The sequence below is a fragment of the Culex quinquefasciatus genome, chromosome 1, assembly GCF_015732765.1.
Source record: "Culex quinquefasciatus strain JHB chromosome 1, VPISU_Cqui_1.0_pri_paternal, whole genome shotgun sequence".
Taxonomy (NCBI): Eukaryota; Metazoa; Arthropoda; class Insecta; order Diptera; family Culicidae; genus Culex; species Culex quinquefasciatus.
This window is the reverse complement of record NC_051861.1, coordinates 58,976,666-58,998,204: the sequence shown is the minus strand read 5'-3', so window position 1 is coordinate 58,998,204 and position 21,539 is coordinate 58,976,666. Positions and strand designations below refer to the sequence as shown.

Sequence of the window (21,539 nt, the reverse complement as noted above, 5' to 3'; positions counted from 1 at the left end):
AGCAAACACAAATGTATATGTACTGCCGAAGCTCCACAAGATACTGCCGTCCTCAACAAATCTAAAATCCTCGCAGATTCATCCGATACCATACACTGCCAACACCGATTGCTATCAACCTGCGCCCGCACCAGCTTCCAAAGGTAACAGCTGCGGTATATGTCCTGCCGAAGTCGATACTGCCACCTTTTTCAATGAAAATTACGCATCACTCAGATTTAATTATCATCAATGGAGATCACACAGAGAACTCACCGATACACAGCCACTCAACGTTGCTTTCCCACTCGCTGGACATCCTTCTTGTAAAGGTAAAAGGCTCCAGTCGCTCCGGTATATGTCTTGCCGAAGCGCTCAGTGATACTGCCACTCCTGTCAAAAAACTTCCAATCAATTCGCGATCAAAAGCTCAAAAATTCCGACAGATGGCGCAAAGCATCGAAAAATGACGATTCAAATTTGCGCTGTTCGGTTACATAGGAATGCAAACTTAAAATTGAATTTACAGCTCATAGAACAACTTTTGAGAAAAAAATCAAGTAGTACGATTGTTAACTCTTTGCCCTCTATAAATTAACGCAATAAAAAAAAATTGAAAAAAAAATAGTTTTGAAAAAATAATATTGTTTAAAATGATAGAGCATCAAAAGTTAACAAAGTATCAGCTCGAATTTTTGCTCAAAAGTTGTTTTCAACGCTGGAATTTAACAAAACAGAATTCGCATACATAACCTCAAAGGGCGGAAATTTCAATCGACATTCTTCGCTCTGTTCTGCTACTCAACACTAGGTGTCGCATGTCGTTTGGCTCTTGAACGGTGTGGTAAACTCACGGCCAAAACTTAAAAAATGTCGTCAAACGACCGTTCGCTACAACTTTGCAAACAAGACTGAAGACCTTTCCGACAAAAGCCACTCTCCACGATCATGCAAAGAGCGCACTCACACTTACGACTCTTTCATTTCATTTCTCCCGCGCCGCGCGATTCTGACACGACGTTCGAAAGCTTTTCAGCCATCGCCGCATTCGTTCGTTATCTCTCTCTCTATTTCTCTCTCTTTATTTAGCAAAGCTTTACGTTGCGCAGCAGACCCAACCTAGACGAAGCACTCACACTCATACAGCGTGTGTACACGTTGCTGACCAATTTCTTGGCACACGATGGTGCTCTCGCTTTATGTGCGTCGTCGTTGCTTTTCAGCAAACCAAGCACAATCGATTTTCGACTTTAACATTTGAAACGGTCTTAATTCATTTCTTCGTCTTACTATCCATAAAATAATTTATTCATTTAAGTTCTTTTTATGCATGAATTATTATCCTGGTCTTATTCTCTACATTATCCCCCTTCTCTACTCTTTTTTCTGTTTTCTGTCTTTGTTTTCTACTGAATTTTTAATATTTTGATATGACGCTTCACAAATAAAATGTAATTTAAATTTATTTTTATTTTTTTTACCAGTATTTAAATATAAGTAAACATGCTTTTTTGAAGTCTCATATCTATGCTTTAGATCACTGTAGATATCTGTCAAATGAATCAAATTTTCGTTTCTTGTTAAGCAAAACTTTTTTTTTACAGTAGACCAACATCAAATAATAATGTCTACCGGTTTGCTAATTTGTGTATTGAGTTGATTATTTCCAAACTCATCCTGCAAGCTTGCTTTTTTTTACCATATAATTTCTTTTTACCAAATCATACAATTCTCAACCTCTTTTCTTCTTTTTATCGTCTCAAAAGTATTCGTCTTTGATGTTTTTTTTATTAGATTTATTCTGCTCTTTTCCATTATCAGTTATTTTTTTTATTGTTCCTTTTTTTTATAATTGCATTGCATTATTGTATTTGATTAATAATACACGTGCAATTACACTATACCTGCTTTCTTTCCTTTTTTTATTATTTGATTGATATTCAGATCATATTGTGTTAATTGTTTTGATCTTATTCTATCTTTGTGACCCATTATATTTTTCTATGATTCGATCAATTTGATTTTGTTGATGTCTAGTTTTATTTTATGTTTTATATTCAAACTGTAAATCTCAAATTGATAGTAAAGCATTCTAATAATTCGATTTGCTCAATCATTTTCAGTTTTAAAATTTTTCTCTTAGTTTCGTATGTTCTCTTTTCAGTCATTCTACTTATAACTTACATATCTTTTTTTTTATTCATTTTTTTTTGCCGAATTCGTGTAAAAACTTCTGCTATACAGGCCACTGTACTTTTCAAAGTTTACTATCTTCTTCTGTTATATTTAAATCTATCTGATTTGGATTTTTTTTTATTGGATTTCAAATATTCATCTCATTCCCTGTTATTGATGCACAAAATTCACTTTTTGTTACTCAGTGATGATTTCCAAACTTGTTGCTTACATTCTTACAAAGTCACTCAGAAAATTTTGGAGAAAATCCTATTTAATTTAATCCTTCTTTTCCCGTTTCTGCTGATCTGCTCAATGCTTATGATGTTTTGATTTTCAAGCTACCGTTTTTACGTATTTTTTCAACTTATAGACAATTTCAAAACAATTCCAAATTATTTCTTCATTTAAGATCATTCCAAAATTAGTTGTTACCCTTTTTCATGATAAGAAAACAATGTTATTAAATTTCCTTAGAAACTCTGTCCAATAATCATACATAATGCGTGTAGATTTCAAACCACCGTCATTTAAATTTTCACCTTGAACCTTATCGTTTCTTACATTTTGTTTTTTTAAAGTGACAAAATGTTCAAAATCATCACAGATCGATTTGTTTTTTTTTTTTTTGAGAAAGTCATTTGCAGTTTATTTTCTTGTTAGGGTTAGTAACCTCTATTGTTTATAACATTGTCCATTATTTTGTTTCCATAATCATCTTAAATTCTTTTGTTTTTTTCTTTTCTTGTGAAAAAAAACGCTTATTTTGTTTTTTCATTCAGAAACTCAATTAATAAACTTTTTAAATAATTCAAAATTATTTATACCTCTTTTCTTGTTTTCAAAATCATTCACTAAATTATCTTTAGAAACTCATTCCTGTTATCGAACATAAATTCAGTTCAATAAATAAATATAAGAAAGGTAGGTTTCCATGCTACCGTTTATTTCATTATCTCCTTTGAGTGATTGAAATTTCCAAAATCATGGTTTTTTTTTTGCTGTGAAAATTCAAATCAAATCAAATTTACTTTATTTCCTCAAAAAGAAATCGGTTCAGAATCCTCCAAAATCATTCCAAATTAGTTTGTTACTCTTTTATAATAAAACAAACCACTTTTATTAAATGTACTCCAGAAGCTCAGTCCAATGTTTCGACATAAGGCGTTTATATTTCTAAACCAACGACTGTTACCTTTTCTCTTCATACTTTTCTGTCTTTTTTTCTAATTTATCCTTAAAGCGTATGAATCTCAGAACCAAAGTCTCTTTTTCCATTTTCATCCTGAACTGACAGAAATTTCAACAATAGTTTTCCATTATTTCTTCTTTCATAATAATTCAAAATTAAATTGGCCTTGCTTTGATGATATTTTTTTTTAAATTTTTCAATCATTAAGCGTGTATATTAAAAAAACCATCGTATCTTATTTCGCTCTTAACTTCACGGTTTGTTTTCAATACGTGATAAAATGTTCCAAAACATAACAGATTTTTTTTATCGTTTCTATTTTATTTCCTTATTTAAATATTTAATCTATCGTTTTTCATATTTTACATCGAGCGATTTTTTTTTGCCATCCCCAATTCTGTTTTGTTCTTTGCTTGAGAAAAAATCTTCTATTTTATTCCCTACAGCAGCAATTCTCAACCTTCTTCTAGGCCGTTACCCCCTGTCATGTGAATCAAGTAGGCCCACTACCCCCGTTGAAAATCGCTGCCCTACAGGAACACAACTAAGAAACTTCAAGTATCATTTCAAATTGTTCTGCTTTTATTTTTAGCACTTTTATGAATTATCTCGTGAAAACGTGTTTTTCAACCACCGTTTCTTACATTTTCTTCATAAAATGATTTAAAAAATCATTTTAAATTATTTTGTTTGATTTTCGCTAAGGGAAAAAAATCACTTCTCTGTTTTTTTTATCATTTTAATATGTTTCCAAACTACCATTTCTTATATTATATCCTTAAACTGCCTGAAATTTCTAAAATTACTCCGAATAATATAAATCGTCTTTTTTGTGAAAAACAAATCACTTCCACTTTTTCTCCAACAACAATTCCATTCAGAATTCTCCATTATCATCTCGATTATCATTCCAATTGTTTTGTTGTTCTTTCACGATAAAAAAAACCCAATTATTTAAGTTTTCTCTAGAAGCTCAATCCAATGTTTAGATAAAGGCGCATAAATCTCAAAACAAACGTCTATTATATTTTCTCTCAAAATTTTGCCGTTTTTCAATTTTCACCGAGTCCCATTTTTTTTGTTAAGATAAAAATATATATATATATTTTAATTTCTTTGTTTGGTTTTTAACCAACCGTTTCTTATAGTATCTCACTACCCGGTTTTTTTTAATCATGAAACTTTTTTTTTCTTGAGAAAAATACTTCTTTTTTATAATTTTGTTCCTTTTTTTCATCATAATAAAATTACTGTTATTCAATTCCTTCAATCGTTGAGCGTGTAAATATAAATAAAAAAATTTAAGCGATTTTTTTTGTATCCCGTATGTAATTTGGCTCATTCTTAATTATTTGTTTTCTTTTTGGGGAAAAAAATAAAAATTTAGAAATAATCATTTTTACTTAAATTCCTTGTTTGGGTTTTCAATCAAGCGTTTCTTATGTTTTCTCACTAACCCGTATATATTTTTTTTATCACCACCTTTTTTTTGTTATTGAGAAAAAGAAACTTATCTTTTTTTCTCTCTTTTCATTAAAAGAAAATTACTGTTATTTAATTCTTCATAAACCATCGTATCATTTTTGTTTATTTCATTTTTTTTGCTCATTTCAACTATTTGTTTTTTTTTAAATAAAAAAAACACTTTTTTATTTAATAATCTCCAGAAAACTTGTGTTTTACAACCACTGTTTCTTCAATCATTTTTTTTTTTTTTCATTAAAAGAAAACTACTTCAGAAACCATCGAATCATTTTTATTTTATTTTTTTGCTGTATCGAGCGATTTTTTTCAGTTCTCCCAATTTTCTTGTGCTCATTCCAAACTATTTGTTTTTTTTTAATTAAAAAACACTTTTATTTAATAATCTCCAGAAAACTTGTTTTCTACAACCACAGTTTCTTACATTATCTCCTTGAACTGACTGAAATTTCCAAATCAATTCCGAGTTATTGCAATCATTTTTTTTTGTTTTTTTTTTCTTTTCATTAAAAGAAAACTACAGTTATTTAATCCTTCAGAAACCATCGAATCATTTTTTTTTTGCTGTATCGAGCGATTTTTTTTCAGCTCTCCCACTTTTCTTGTGTCCGTTTCTGTTTTAATCACCACCTTTTTCCTGTTATTGAGAAAAAGAAACTTATTTTTTTTTTCTTTTCATTAAAAGAATATTACTGTTATTTAATTCTTCATAAACCATCGTATCATTTTTATTTATTTCATTTTTTTTTGCTCATTCCAAACTATTTGTTTTTTTTTTTAAATAAAAAAAAAACACTTTTATTTTATAATCTTCAGAAAACTTGTGTTTCACAACCACAGTTTCTTCATTCATTTTTTTCTTCTTTTCATTAAAAGAAAACTACTTCAGAAACCATTGAATCATTTTATTATTTTTTTTTATTTTTTTGCTGTATCGAGCGATTTTTTTCAGTTCTCCCAATGTCTTGTGCTCATTCCAAACTATTTGTTTTTTTTTTTAAATAAAAAAAAACATTTTTATTTAATAATCTCCAGAAAACTTGTGTTCTACAACCACAGTTTCTTACATTATCTCCTTGAACTGACTGAAATTTCCAAATCAATTCCGAATTATTGCAATCATCTTTTTTTTTGTTTTTTTTTGTTTTTTTTTTTCATTAAAAAGAAAACTACTGTTATTTTATTCTTCAGAAACCATCGAATCATTTTTTTTTTTTTGCTTTATCGAGCGATTTTTTTTTCAGCTCTCCCACTTTTCTTGTGCTCATTTCAAACCATTTGTTTTTTTTTTAATAAAAAAAATACTTTAACTTAATAATCTCAAGAAAACTTGTGTTCTTCAACCACAGTTTCTTACATTATCTCCTTGAACTGACTGAAATTTCCAAATTAATACTGAATTATTGCAATCATCTATTTTTTTGTGAAAAACAAATCAACTCTTCTCCAAACTCATTGCAATTTATGTTGTTGCTCTTTTATGATGGAAATCACTTTTTTTTAATTTCAAATCTCAAAATCAATGTCCATTGCATTCTCTCTTCGAACTTTTCCGTACGTGTTATTTAAAAAAAAAAAAAAAAAACATTTCCACTCCATTTTCTTGTTTAGGTTCTTAATTAACCCTTTCTCATGTTTTCTTATCAACCCGTTTTTTTCTATCCGATTCACGCTCAGAAATCAGTTGAGGCGTTCGTCAACATTATATGTGATCAGTTGAGGCGTTCGTCAACTGTTTTCATTTTTTTTTCTTTTTTTTGCAGTTGAGGCGTTCGTCAACTCATTTTTGTTTTTGTTTGTTTGGTGCAGTTGAGGCGTTCGTCAACTGATTTTTTTTTTTTTTGCGCTGTGGAGGCGTTCGTCCACTCCATTCCTCTCTCTGTCTTTCTTTTTCCATTGAAATCCTCACCATACGTACCTATCGACTGCGCCATGTGGTAAACTCACGGCCAAAACTTAAAAAATGTCGTCAAACGACCGTTCGCTACAACTTTGCAAACAAGACTGAAGACCTTCCCGACAAAAGCCACTCTCCACGATCATGCAAAGAGCGCACTCACACTTACGACTCTTTCATTTCATTTCTCCCGCGCCGCGCGATTCTGACACGACGTTCGAAACAACCCTCTGGCACCACTGTAAATGGCTAGAACGTTTGACAGTCACCAAAACCTCGAAGAGCCCACGTAGTAGTATTAGTGAAGAGCCCACGTTGTTTATCGTGGGCTCTTCACTAATACTGCTGCGTGGGCTCTGTGAGTGTAGCAGTATTGGTGTTGTCTGTTTGTTTACACCAAATCTTCAAGAAACATCACTTTTTGTGTGTGCAAATCTGTTACGAAAAAAGATGAGAACTGTTGCTTCCGATTGACCGGGAAGATTTGCCGGGTAGTACTAGACCGGGGACTGGCCAAGTCCCGCTGTAGATCCTTCCGAACAACTCGCTGCAATCTCCGGCAGGGATTAACCGGCCAAGTGCAGAAACATCCGTGATTCCGATGATTGTGGCGGAGCTGGTCTTTCCGAGCATCCTTCGATAACCTTCTCCGAGGACTGGCCCACTCGACTCGCATAGGGAATCGAAGGAATCGCGTGCTTGTGTAGAATCCGAACTTCTGTGGAATCACAAGAAGTTCATCGCGAAGTGGTTCGAACAAATCTGAACTTCTAACTTGCAAAACCGTCTTTATCGCAATTTTGCGGGACATTTATCCATAGTCTCTGGCAAAAAGGGTCCTTCGAGAACTTGTGTTTGGAAATCCGTCCCGTGTCGTTATTTTTCATGGAAATCATTTCAACATTATGAAATTTTGCCATTTTTACCACGCGGTTTGTTTATTTTCAAATTTTGACAGCAAATGCGTTCTTCATCTTCTTTGTTGTCTTCATGTTCGCGTCGAACATTTAGGTTTCATAAACATGGCCGTCGTGACAGAGGGCTGGTTCGAAAGCTTTTCAGCCATCGCCGCATTCGTTCGTTATCTCTCTCTCTAATTTCTCTCTCTTTTATTTAGCAAAGCTTTACGTTGCGCAGCAGACCCAACCTAGACGAAGCACTCACACTCATACAGCGTGTGTACACGTTGCTGACCAATTTCTTGGCACACGATGGTGCTCTCGCTTTATGTGCGTCGTCGTTGCTTTTCAGCAAACCAAGCACAATCGATTTTCGACTTTAACATTTGAAACGGTCTTAATTCATTTCTTCGTCTTACTATCCATAAAATAATTTATTCATTTAAGTTCTTTTTATGCATGAATTATTATCCTGGTCTTATTCTCTACAAACGGCAATTCAGACAATCAGCACCGCTCACCACATAGAACATCAATGGGAACTCACCTGCTGGGTTACAAGAGAGCCACGACGACGAGAAAACGCTTGAAGACAACGAAGAACAACTGGATATCTGGAGAATATCAACTGTCTTCGCTAACACCGTCTGAGCAGGTGAGCGTATCGATATTGTTTATAAACAACACTGACACTCAAAGCAACCTGTCAGATGTCAAAGAACAAAAAGCAGAGACCGGGAACGGCAAAGTTTTCACTGTGTGTGTGAGATGCTCGCTGGGTTCGCTCAGAACAGCGCCATCTGTGTTCTCGCGCCAACATCTCCAGCCCCTCTTCGATAGCATTTAAAAAAAGCACTGGCTGAAAGTTTTAATTTGGTAACGTTAAACATCAACAACATTTCGAACCAAACAAAGTTGGACGCACTTCAAAACTTCCTAAGGATAAACGAAATTGATATCGCTTTTCTGCAGGAGGTTGAAAATGATCAAATTATTGTACCTGGATACACAATTTTGTTCAATATCGACCACCGGAAGAGGGGTGTGGCTGTAGCACTTGGAAACAGAGTAGAGCATGTAACAGCAGAAAACTCTCTGGATGGTAGACTAATCGTCATTCGCTTAAGAAACGGGACAACTCTCTGCAACATATACACACCAACCGGGAGCCAGAACAGAAATGCGCGCGAGGATTTCTTCAATTCTACCTGTGCACATTATCTTCGAAACGTTACCGGACCAATCATTCTCGGAGGAGATTTTAACTCCGTTGTGAATGACAGAGACGCTACCGCACTATGGGGTTTCAGGCGGCCATAAATCGAAAAACCGACATACTCTAATTATTTTTTTGGTATTTTTTTTTCGAAAATAAACATTCTAACTAAGAAAAATCCGGAGTTTGAAAGTTGTAGGTTCAATATTCACTGAATTGCAGACCTTCAAAGGCGAAAATGGTAAGAAAAAACATGTTTTTTTGACAAAAAAATGATTTTTTCATAGTTGTACTGTGTAGCTGTTTATGTATTTTTTCCTGCATCATTATAAATATTCAGAAAGGTAATTGATTCAACTTTTCAATAACATTTTACAAAACACACTTTTATAGGCTAAAAAAAATAATAAAAATCAAAAAAGATGGATTTTTATTCAAAATTTAGTTTTTTTCAACTTTGTTAATGGAGTACTTTTTTTGTGTGCATTTGTGCGTTCTGAAAATTTTGCAGCTTAAAATTTTAACCATGTCCTAACTTGTCTCCAAATTTCAAAGTGCACTTATGTGCACTTTTTGAGTTATGCCATTTTGAACATTTTGATTCATGCAAGAAAATTAATGATTTCGCGTATACGCTTGGTTAAATCACATTATTTACCTGCGGAGGCAGAAATGACGTACCTGCTATGTATGTTTTGAAATTGATTTGATATTCATGACTTTGTTGGTACCGTAAACTGGGGTGACTTTGATAGCCCGGGGTGACTTTGATAGGTTTTTCAAATGCCCGTCAAATTAATATTTAAACATTTTTGAGAATTTTGAGTATGTAAGCATTAAGGGAAAGCTTATTATCGAACATATATGCAAAAATATGACTGTTACATTGGATGTATCAAAAATAGTGGCCAAATCAAATTTCTATCAATGTCACCCCGGGCTATCAAAGTCACCCCAGTTTACGGTACTTAGGTACGTTTAATAAAATTAGAAATTCCTATTCTAAGTATTTTACAGAAACGATTCGTCGAATATTCATATCAGTTCGTTGTTGTGTTCTTTTGAAAGTATGGATAATAATACCGTAGTGTCCCTGTACGATATAACGAAGCACTATTCTGAAAACGTGAGAACTGCTTTCGAGTATATTTGTAAGAATTACAACATTGCAGAACCATCACATGATCAACTCAGGAAAAACCCACAGAGGAAAAACTACGCATGCTGTTCTGTAGCTTCAAAACGAGGTATACAAAAGCCCATAGAAGAAGTTCATATTTTAAGTAATCTAAAGACAATCGGTTACATAGTGATTTTGATTTAGAAGAATTTATCGTGGAAAACGTGAATTTTGCAAGTGGATCAACCAAAAACGTGGACGAGAATCCATACAATGTTCCATAAAATAAACCGTCTAAAATTCTAAAACACCGCAAAAATCAAATTTTAATTGGAGGGGATGGGGGGGGGGGTCTTCAAAGAGAGGTGGATTTAAACTCAAGAAAAAGAGGAGGGAGATTGAACGTAAATCAGAAACTTTAACATAGCATAAACCGCCATTCCGTGCATCAAATAGACAGAGCAAGAATATCAAAATTCACCACTTTAATGCATGTGGCCTCAAATATATGAAAAAATCGAAAATTAAACTTTTTTTTTTTGGAAAAATATCAAAATTCATTTGTTTTCATTATACTAAGTACAAACAACACAAAAAAGTCACAAAAAAGCAAAAAAATATTTTTGGCCGCTCGCTTATATGGAAATACCCCATAGTGTACCGGTGGCACTCCGCGGAGCGAAATGACTTCCCGATTGATGCTGGCTCTAAATTTGATCGATGTTTGGCGTTGTATCAACCCACGTGACACTGATTTCACCTTCGTTCGCACTGGATGTGGCTCCCGTCTAGATCGTTTTCTCGTCTCAAAATCTACCCGAGATTCCCTGAGAACTGCACGGCACGTGGTTACGTGTTTTAGCGATCATAAAGCGCTGATTATTCGTATGGTTTTACCCGCGTGGAAGGGGTCTATGGAGACTAAATGCTCACGTGTTGGACGATGAAGACACAATCAACGAATTTTCGAGAAAATGGCAATACTGGATAACACAACGCAGAAATTACACATCGTGGCTCACTTGGTGGATGCAATTCACCAAGCCAAAAATAAAGTCGTTTTTAAAATGGCGTTCGTCTCTTCAGTGCCGTGACTTTCGTGACACATTTGAGCTTTTGAACGGAGAGTTAAGTAGAGCTTACAATCTGCACTTGAATGACAATAACCAGCTTGTGCGGATCAACAGAATTAAAGGGCTTATGCTGCAGAAACAAAGAGAACATTCCAACAGATGTCGTATGTTGAATGAAACGTATCTACAAGGAGAATCTACAAGTCTTTTCCACGTCCCTGACTGAAAAGTCCGTCGGACGTCCGTCGTTTGTCGTCCGTGCAATCCAGGGGGGCGACATCTATATCTCACTACAGGCAGCTCGCCCGCAGCCAACACAAGTTGTCAACTTCGGCACCAGAACAAAAGGGCAATGTCAACTTCGGCTCCAGCACAAAAGAACAGCTGTTCGTTACGGAACCAAAACAAAGCAACTGCGCACTGTAAAAAAAAGTACAAAAACTACAGGCATAAAATGGAAATAAAGTAATTATTGTTTCTATGTAAAATTTTACCGCAATGTACGTTTAAGAGTTAGTGTATGTTTGTGAGGTGATTTTTATCATTTTTTTTTTGCAAAATAAACTAGTAAAGTTGGGATTATTAAGCACACATCGGGCCGATGACCTCATTTAAAGTTGTACTTTTATCACATGAAACGTTTAACTTAACTACTGTGTAATTTGACTTTTACTAAAGTAATTCTTATAACAAAAATTGAATTATTAAAAAAAGAAATATTTTTGTTTTCACTGTGCGCAGTTTTCGCGCGTTATCAATCTCAATCACCCAAGATGGCTGCCGTTAGCATCCCCCTGGTGCAATCGTACGACGTCGCACGACAATGTCGCGCGACTTTCGCACGAATGTCAGACGTTTTTGCACCAAAATGTCGTATTTGTCGTACGATCGATAATCGAAATTGTTCGACATTGTCGTACGACATTCGACCGACGTCGCACGGTTTTGTTATTTAGGATGTCGTGCCTTTGTCGTGTGCTGTCATTTTGGTATTTTGAGGTTATTTTCAAAATAAAATTCACTTTGTTTATGTTTTTTGATATTTTTATTCATTTGTATTAGTTTGCACTGGGTTGGCACTTTGTTTTTGAAATATTCACTATCACTGCAGCCATACTTTTCTTAATTTCGCTTAGTGACGGGATTGGCCGTTGCACAAGAAGGAAATACAAACCGACTCCTTTTGGTCCGACGATGGCCAACCACTTTTGGAAAGGTTCTGCTTGTCTACCCTTCCAATGTTCGAGTGCTGCCCGTGGGAAGTTTGTCCACCTCGATCGCCTTCACCCGGTGGATGTTCTCGGCCGAAAGTATCTCCAGGAAGAAGACTGAGTTTTGATAATTGCACTTTTGAGATTCCGCTAGAAGTCCAACACCACCAACGCATTTTCATTGTCCTTTTCCTCTTGCTGGTCCACGTCCAGCAAAATGCACTCTGGAAACTGTTTGTACAGAGCTGGAACGAATAAAATAATTTAAAAAAAATTGCAGGATTCAAGAATTTAAAAATATTAAGACATGACGTGTTTTATAAATATTTTGCATTTCAAAATTTTGAGAAAGAAAGATTCATGTTTTGAAATTTTAAAAGCTGACTTTCATTAGAATTGTTGGGTTTAAAAAAATTAAACATGTTATGTTTGATATTATTGTGGGTAGCAGTGAGGTACTGATGTATCTAATGACAAAAATAAATATTTTCAAAATGCCGTTGCAAATATTTTTCAAAGTTAATATCAAAGTTCATAAATAATATTTATAAAAAAAACCCCAAATAGTTGAAATCACAAAATTGTAAAACATAAAAATAGATAATTTTAAAAACTTATTATCTAGTTTATTATTGCATTTTTTAGAATAACAAACCTCAAGATATTAGGATTCAGAAATTTTAAAAATGTTATAATATTAAAATATTAAAACGAAGAATTTTGAAAGTATTAAGACTTTCAGGAATTTTAAAACTTCTAAATTATTTGGAATATTAAAACTTGAAGAATTAAAATACAATTTTCCAGAATATCAGAATGCACTTGTTTTTAGGATTTTCAAATACTAGATTTTAAGAGTTCTGTAAAGCCGAAAATTTCACAATTTTAGAATCTATGAATGTAGGAATTTAAGAATTTTATTATGTCGACGGTAACATTTCAAAAGGCATCATGTACATTTTGACACTTTCTGGGTTATTGTATATTCTGAAAGTACTTCTAATAAGCTACCTCTCCACCAAAAATGAGCAAAAGTTACTTCAGTAAAGTCTGTTTAATCATGATTTTAAATAAAGTAACATAAACAAAATCTCTGCCATCAGCAGTCCCTGTTTATATAGCCCTGTCAACCTGTCAAACAAAAGGCTACATAAACCTCGTGACGAAAAAAAAGCATCATGAAAAAAGCGCCATGTACATTCGGCGAAGAAAAAACGAATCATAACAAAGCGCCCCCCTCAGTGACAGCAGGGTGATATCGACGTTGGTGATTTCAAAAGAAGTTATGTTTGTTTTTCTCAAACAAAATTACGGAAATAATGTTTTATTGAATATGGATGATCAAGTATCAACAAAAGCAACGTTTTTCATCGTTTGCTATCATTAGAACATCTTATTTTGCTTTTATATAAAAATGGTAATTGAAAATGGATGCTCAACATTCAAATGCGTTTTTCTCAAAACGCATGGTTTGTACATGATGCTTTTTGAAATGTTGGCATCGATGTTTGTAGTTTATGTTTATGTTAGTAGTCTAGAGTTTTAGCATTTTTTTAATGCCAGAATATATGTTATCTTGAGAATTTTATTAAAACTAGGAACATTAATTTTTTTCAAATTCTCAAGATTATAAATAACCTTGAATTTTCTCATTTCAAGATTCAATGGTTTTTTAAATTATGCAATTTGAAGAATTTTAAAAGAAGCAAGGAATTGTGTAAATTTAAAAATTTAAGAATGTTGGAATTTTTTAACTTCAAATTTTTATATTTTTTTTTGAATAAAAAATAAAAAATTATGGAATTTTAAATTGATAGTTTTAGGAATTTTAGAACCTTCGATTTTTTTTAAATTTAGGATTTCAGAAGTTAAGAATTTTGGAATTTTAAGAATTTTTAGTTTTTTATTTCAGAACGAAAGAGTTATATTTTTATATGTTTGGATTTTAAAATTTTAAATACATCATTTACCCTCCAAACTTTAAAAAAACCTAATCTTTTTAGAATTTTTGAAATTAGGATTTCAGAAGTTAAGTTAAGAATTTTGAAATTTTAAGAATTATTAAATGAAAAAATTTTAAATTCAAAATTGTGCAATTTCAAATTGAATATTTTTCTTCGTCGAATTATTAATTTTATGTTTATGTTTTGTTTTGCGTCATACAAACGCACTCCCAATACACCTCATCCAAAACACTACTCACCGGTTCCATTAACAAATTCTGGCTGTTTAGAAACGTCGCGGGAGTTTATTATTCCGTCCTCCTCCACCTTTTTATTCACGCGGCCCTGTTTGAAAAATGTCGCACGTCGTACGAGCTGTCGCGCGGTTTTCATTTTACCGTTTCGATATCGATTGGTCGAAAGGACGACAAACGAACGACAAACACTCGACATGCGCGACATTGTTTTTTCCATCGATTTTCCTTCAATTTGACGTCACGATATTCGTCGACGCAGTTTGACAGTTCTCTTCAGTTGGTCTTGTTTGGACTTGATCAAATCAGAGAAACTTTGTACCGAATCGAACCAGTTTACGTTGCCGAAAGTTAGTGTGGATTTTGGCCGGTTGATTGGTAATTAAGTTGTGTTGCTTTTTGTGAGCGGCTTTATCATAGCAATATATTCCAGATTTCCTGATTTCGGCCTTCGTGATGGAGGAGGAGGAGGAGGAGGAGAACGGGTCACATCGTTGCTCCGGCGGGCCATGCCGGAAGACGGGAAGGAAGCACCCGGTCTGCGATCGAGGAAGCGGATTGATGTTTAACTTTCCGCGGGAGGTGGCGGTGCGTGCCATACCCAAGGAGGAGGACAATGAAACGGCAAGTAATGGATGTTTCCCCCAATGGAACAGAAGGAGGGAGAAAGACCATTCCCCTTCCCGTCAAGTCTTGGGGAGGTGTACAATGTTCCGTGTGAAAAGAAAGGTGGAGGAAGACGGCGTTTCTGATCCGCCGGAGGTTTTTATACGGTGAGTTGTGTTTTGAAACGATAGAGGGGTTTTGCATCCCATTTGGACGACGGAAAATAAATGAGGACGATGAAAGTGTGCGTGGGAGGGACTGGAGAATTAAAAACCTGAAACCATCACAAATTCTAAACAATAAAATTCTATTTTTCATACCAATCATTCCTGAATCTTTTCAATTCCACAATTCAAATTTTCTAAGATTCACATAAATATAAAAAAATCTATTAAAAGGTATAGTTTCGTTCAAAAATATGAAAAAATATATTAAAATTATGAAATTGTGTCTATTCAATTCAATTCTATTTATTTCTTTGGTTATCTTTTAACAATACACTCAAACCCCGATGGTTTGACACCAACTGTTGTCAAACGAACGGGGTAACTTTTTAGTTTGACATCCCTTTTACACGGAGTTCACACACACTACCAAACGATTGAAAATTACAAAATTATAAAATTATAAAATTATAAAATTATAAAATTATAAAATTATAAAATTATAAAATTATAAAATTATAAAATTATAAAATTATAAAATTATAAAATTATAAAATTCTAAAATTATAAAATTATAAAATTATAAAATTATAAAATTATAAAATTATAAAATTATAAAATTATAAAATTATAAAATTATAAAATTATAAAATTATAAAATAATAAAATTATAAAATTATAAAATTTTAAAATTATAAAATTATAAAATTATAAAATTATAAAATTATAAAATTATAAAATTATAAAATTATAAAATTATAAAATTATAAAATTATAAAATTATAAAATTATAAAATTATAAAATTATAAAATTATAAAATTATAAAATTATAAAATTATAAAATTATAAAATTATAAAATTATAAAATTATAAAATTATAAAATTATAAAATTATAAAATTATAAAATTATAAAATTATAAAATTATAAAATTATAAAATTATAAAATTATAAAATTATAAAATTATAAAATTATAAAATTATAAAATTATAAAACTATAAAACTATAAAACTATAAAACTATAAAATTGTAAAATTATAAAATTGTTAAAATTTTAAAATATTGAGGTTCTACAAATCATGAACTCTCAAATTTTCAAATTGTATTATTCTTAAAATTCTTGATATTTTCAAAACTGTTTTTAAAAATATCAAAGATTTTATTTTTATTTTAAAATTATTCCGATATTTTAGATTTTAACGATTCTAACATTCGAGCATATCATAATTGTTCAAAAACTTTAAAGTTCATTGCTTCCCTGACTGAAAAGTCCGTCGGACGTCCGTCGTTTGTCGTCCGTGCAATCGTACGACGTCGCATGACAATGTCGCACGACTATCGCACGAATGTCAAACGTTTTTGCACCAAAATGTCGTATTTGTCGTGCGATCGATAATCGAAATTGTACGACATTGTCGTACGACATTCGACCGACGTCGCACGGTTTTGTTATTTAGAATGTCGTGCTATTGTCGTGTGCTGTCATTTTAGATTTTTGGGTTATGTTGCAGTTGAAAAACTGTTGTTTTGTTTTTATTGATTTTTTTTTTATTCCAGCTGTCAAAATTTCACAAAAATATTTATTGTACACTTAATTTCACTTGCGTATCGCCGATTCTTCCCCAACTTGGGTTCCTTCTGGATTTGCCTTGACCGCAGCTTCCGGCTTGGGTGTTGGTGTTCTTCTGAGGCGGCCGTGGCAGCATCTTGGTCGTGTTGGACTTTTGTTCCTCGACGGGCTGATCAAAACCCGGATGCGACGCCTTGGCGACGATCTTGGATCTCCGACGGATTGATGTTTACCGGAGTACGAGGAAACGTGGGTTTTGTGGAGTACGAGTACGAAAAAAACGGGGCTGCTTCCGTGGATTCTACGGAAGCCACGAGTGACCACACGGGAACGCATTCCGGTTTCCGGCAGATTCAGATTAGAATATGTTTGTTGCCTGAAAAAAATATATCATCAATCAACAATTGGCAAGAATTTATAAATTAAATTCAGATTTCAATAATAATAATAATTATAAAAATTTCAATTCAATAAAATTTCAAATATGTTGTGAACTTTCAAAATTTAAACATTTAAAAATAATTATAAATAATAGATGTCTAGATAGATGATAGATTTAAATTTAAAATTATTGCAATTAGTTTTGAAATCCGAGAATATTATTATTTGAAAATTGTACCTGATTTAAGAATGCTAAAAAAATCTCAAATTCTAAAATTCTAAAATTCTAAAATTCTGAAATTCTAAAATTCTAAAATTCTAAAATTCTAAAATTCTAAAATTCTAAAATTCTAAAATTCTAAAATTCTAAAATTCTAAAATTCTAAAATTCTAAAATTCTAAAATTCTAAAATTCTAAAATTCTAAAATTCTAAAATTCTAAAATTCTAAAATTCTAAAATTCTAAAATTCTAAAATTCTAAAATTCTAAAATTCTAAAATTCTAAAATTCTAAAATTCTAAAATTCTAAAATTCTAAAATTCTAAAATTTAAAATTCTAAAATTCTAAAATTCTAAAATTCTAAAATTCTAAAATTCTAAAATTAAAATTCTAAAATTCTAAAATTCTAAAATTCTAAAATTCTAAAATTCTAAAATTCTAAAATTCTAAAATTCTAAAATTTAAAATTTAAAATTCTAAAATTCTAAAATTCTAAAATTTAAAATTTAAAATTCTAAAATTCTAAAATTCTAAAATTCTAAAATTCTAAAATTCTAAAATTCAAAATTCTAAAATTCTAAAATTTAAAATTTAAAATTCTAAAATTTAAAATTCTAAAATTCTAAAATTCTAAAATTCTAAAATTCTAAAATTTAAAATTCTAAAATTCTAAAATTTAAAATTCTAAAATTCTAAAATTCTAAAATTCTAAAATTCTAAAATTTAAAATTCTAAAATTCTAAAATTCTAAAATTTAAAATTCTAAAATTCTAAAATTCTAAAATTCTAAAATTCTAAAATTCTAAAATTCTAAAATTCTAAAATTTAAAATTCTAAAATTCTAAAATTCTAAAATTCTAAAATTCTAAAATTCTAAAATTCTAAAATTCTAAAATTTAAAATTCTAAAATTTAAAATTCTAAAATTCTAAAATCTAAAATTCTAAAATTCTAAAATTCTAAAATTCTAAAATTCTAAAATTCTAAAATTTAAAATTCTAAAATTTAAAATTCTAAAATTCTAAAATTCTAAAATTTAAAATTCTAAAATTCTAAAATTTAAAATTCTAAAATTCTAAAATTCTAAAATTCTAAAATTCTAAAATTCTAAAATTCTAAATTTAAAATTTAAAATTCTAAAATTCTAAAATTCTAAAATTCTAAAATTTAAAATTCTAAAATTCTAAAATTCTAAAATTTAAAATTTAAAATTCTAAAATTTAAAATTCTAAAATTCTAAAATTTAAAATTCTAAAATTCTAAAATTCTAAAATTCTAAAATTCTAAAATTCTAAAATTTAAAATTCTAAAATTTAAAATTTAAAATTCTAAAATTTAAAATTTAAAATTCTAAAATTCTAAAATTCTAAAATTCTAAAATTCTAAAATTCTAAAATTCTAAAATTTAAAATTTAAAATTCTAAAATTCTAAAATTCTAAAATTCTAAAATTCTAAAATTCTAAAATTTAAAATTCTAAAATTCTAAAATTCTAAAATTCTAAAATTTAAAATTCTAAAATTCTAAAATTCTAAAATTCTAAAATTCTAAAATTTAAAATTTAAAATTCTAAAATTCTAAAATTCTAAAATTCTAAAATTCTAAAATTCTAAAATTCTAAAATTCTAAAATTCTAAAATTTAAAATTCTAAAATTCTAAAATTCTAAAATTCTAAAATTTAAAATTTTAAAATTCTAAAATTCTAAAATTCTAAAATTCTAAAATTCTAAAATTCTAAAATTTAAAATTTAAAATTCTAAAATTCTAAAATTCTAAAATTCTAAAATTTAAAATTCTAAAATTCTAAAATTCTAAAATTTAAAATTCTAAAATTCTAAAATTCTAAAATTAAAATTTAAAATTCTAAAATTCTAAAATTCTAAAATTTAAAATTCTAAAATTTAAAATTCTAAAATTCTAAAATTCTAAAATTAAAATTCTAAAATTCTAAAATTTAAAATCTAAAATTTAAAATTAAAATTTAAAATTCTAAAATTCTAAAATTCTAAAATTCTAAAATTCTAAAATTCTAAAATTCTAAAATTCTAAAATTCTAAAATTTAAAATTTAAAATTCTAAAATTAAAATTTAAAATTCTAAAATTCTAAAATTCTAAAATTCTAAAATTCTAAAATTCTAAAATTCTAAAATTCTAAAATTCTAAAATTCTAAAATTCTAAAATTCTAAAATTCTAAAATTCTAAAATTCTAAAATTCTAAAATTCTAAAATTCTAAAATTCTAAAATTCTAAAATTCTAAAATTCTAAAATTCTAAAATTCTAAAATTCTAAAATTCTAAAATTCTAAAATTCTAAAATTCTATTTAAAATTCTAAAATTCTAAAATTCTTAAATTCTAAAATTCTAAAATTCTAAAATTCTAAAATTCTAAAATTCTAAAATTCTAAAATTCTAAAATTCTAAGATTCTAAGATTCTAAAATTCTAAAATTCTAAAATTCTAAAATTCTAAAGTTCTAAAATTCTAAAATTCGAAAATTCTGAAAAAATTTAAGTTCGGAAATTAGAAATTTTAAAAATGAAAATTTACTGAATTATAAAATTTTTGAATTTTAGGTGCCTCAATACCAAAATCATTTATTTCAATTCGTGATATTTTTAAAATTTTGACCTTGTAAAATCCTTGAATATTTTCAAAAGTTAATAGATTTTCTTACTATTTAAAAATTTAAGAATTTGTCGAATTTTTTTGAATTTTAAAACTTTAAATATAAAAAAACAATTTTTAAACTTAAAACAAAACTTGAATTTGTATTTTTTTAATTTTGTAATATATTTTTTAAATTTTAGTTTGTTAAAGTTTTTTAAATTTGTATTTTATTAAAAATTAAAAAAAATGATCTAAAAAATCAGTTTTTTTTTTATTTTTAAAATTTTAAGAAACTTATTAAGTTTTCAAATGCGTAAAATTAAAAAATTATAATCTTTGAAATTTTAGAATTCAAAAATATAAATTATTTCAATTTTAGAATACTCAATAATTTTTAGAATATTAGAATTCAAAATTCCAACTCGTGCGTCCAACGTTTTGGGAATTTAAGAACTTTATAATGTTAGATTTTTTGTATTTATAAATTGATGAATTTTAGTACTTAAGAATTAAGGAATTTTAGTGTTTAAGTTTTCGTCAATTAATTTTTTTTCTTATTTTTGAATTTCAATTTTTTTCAAAAATATTTGAAGACTTTGAGAATTTGAAGAAAAAATTCTTGAATTTAAGAAAAGAATACTAACAATTTGCACAATATCAAGAAATTAAATAAATTTAGAATTTTCGAATTCTTACATTTTTATGTTCTAAAATGCTAGAATTTTACAACTTTACAATTTCAGCGTTTAAGTTTTTAAAAATTTTAGTATTTTTGATTTTTATTTTTCAGTTTGGAATTATTGGATTGAAAAGTTGAGAATTTGTTATGTTCCATTCATCCTATTTTTAATTTCGATTGTCCAATCGCACTTCCAGCACACTTCCATCGTTTCTCAAACATGACTCACCAGTTCCATAAGGTATGCGTCGCAACCTCCCGCGGACGGTAAAACACTAAACACCAAACACCAACCGCTTCCACGATCGCAAACTGGTTCCTTCCCGTCCCGTCTTCCGGAATGGCCCGCCGAGTAAACCATATTTCCCGTCCTCCTCCTCCTCCGCCACGAAGACCGAAATCTGGAATACAAGACACTTTGATTCGGTCGCTCGCCCACTCCAGCCGGAACTTTCCGGCAGAAAAAGTAATTGAACCTAGTAAACAACTTACCTATTAACTGTCCAAAATCCTCCAAAAGCCTAAAAGCAACAACAACTGGTTCGACTCGGTTGCAATCAAGTCCGAACAAGATCAACAGAAGAGAACTGTCAAACTGTTTGCGTCGACGATAATCGACGTCGAATTGAAGGTAAACCGATTGAAAAAACCATGTCGAGCATGTCGAGTGTTTGTCGTCCGTTTGTCGTCCTTTCGACCAATCGATATCAAAACGGTAAAATCACAACCGTGCGACAACTCGTACGACGTGCGACATTTTTCAAACAGGGTTCTTTAAAGCATGGACTTCAGAGTCCCAAGAAACACATGCACTTTAAATTTAAAAAATAAACCAAATTCTCCATACAAATTTTGGATAAAAAATCA

The 21,539-nt window shown here is 30.0% G+C and overlaps 1 protein-coding gene and 1 long non-coding RNA gene across 2 annotated transcripts; both read right to left on the bottom strand.

The window, feature by feature from the left end:
- Positions 1-70: 70 nt before the first annotated feature.
- Positions 71-8,429, bottom strand: LOC119766939. Its single transcript, XR_005277219.1, has 3 exons — positions 8,172-8,429; positions 256-383; positions 71-186 (listed from the first exon to the last, which is right to left on the bottom strand). It is a non-coding gene; the product is annotated as an uncharacterized LOC119766939 (long non-coding RNA).
- An 8,323-nt stretch (positions 8,430-16,752) lies between these two features.
- Positions 16,753-21,140, bottom strand: LOC119766874. The gene is made up of 2 exons (XM_038253199.1): positions 20,902-21,140; positions 16,753-17,158 (listed from the first exon to the last, which is right to left on the bottom strand). The coding sequence occupies exon 2, from the start codon at positions 17,116-17,118 to the stop codon at positions 16,810-16,812; it is 309 nt and encodes a 102-aa protein (XP_038109127.1). The 5' UTR covers positions 17,119-17,158; positions 20,902-21,140; the 3' UTR covers positions 16,753-16,809.
- Between the last annotated feature and the right edge of the window lie 399 nt (positions 21,141-21,539).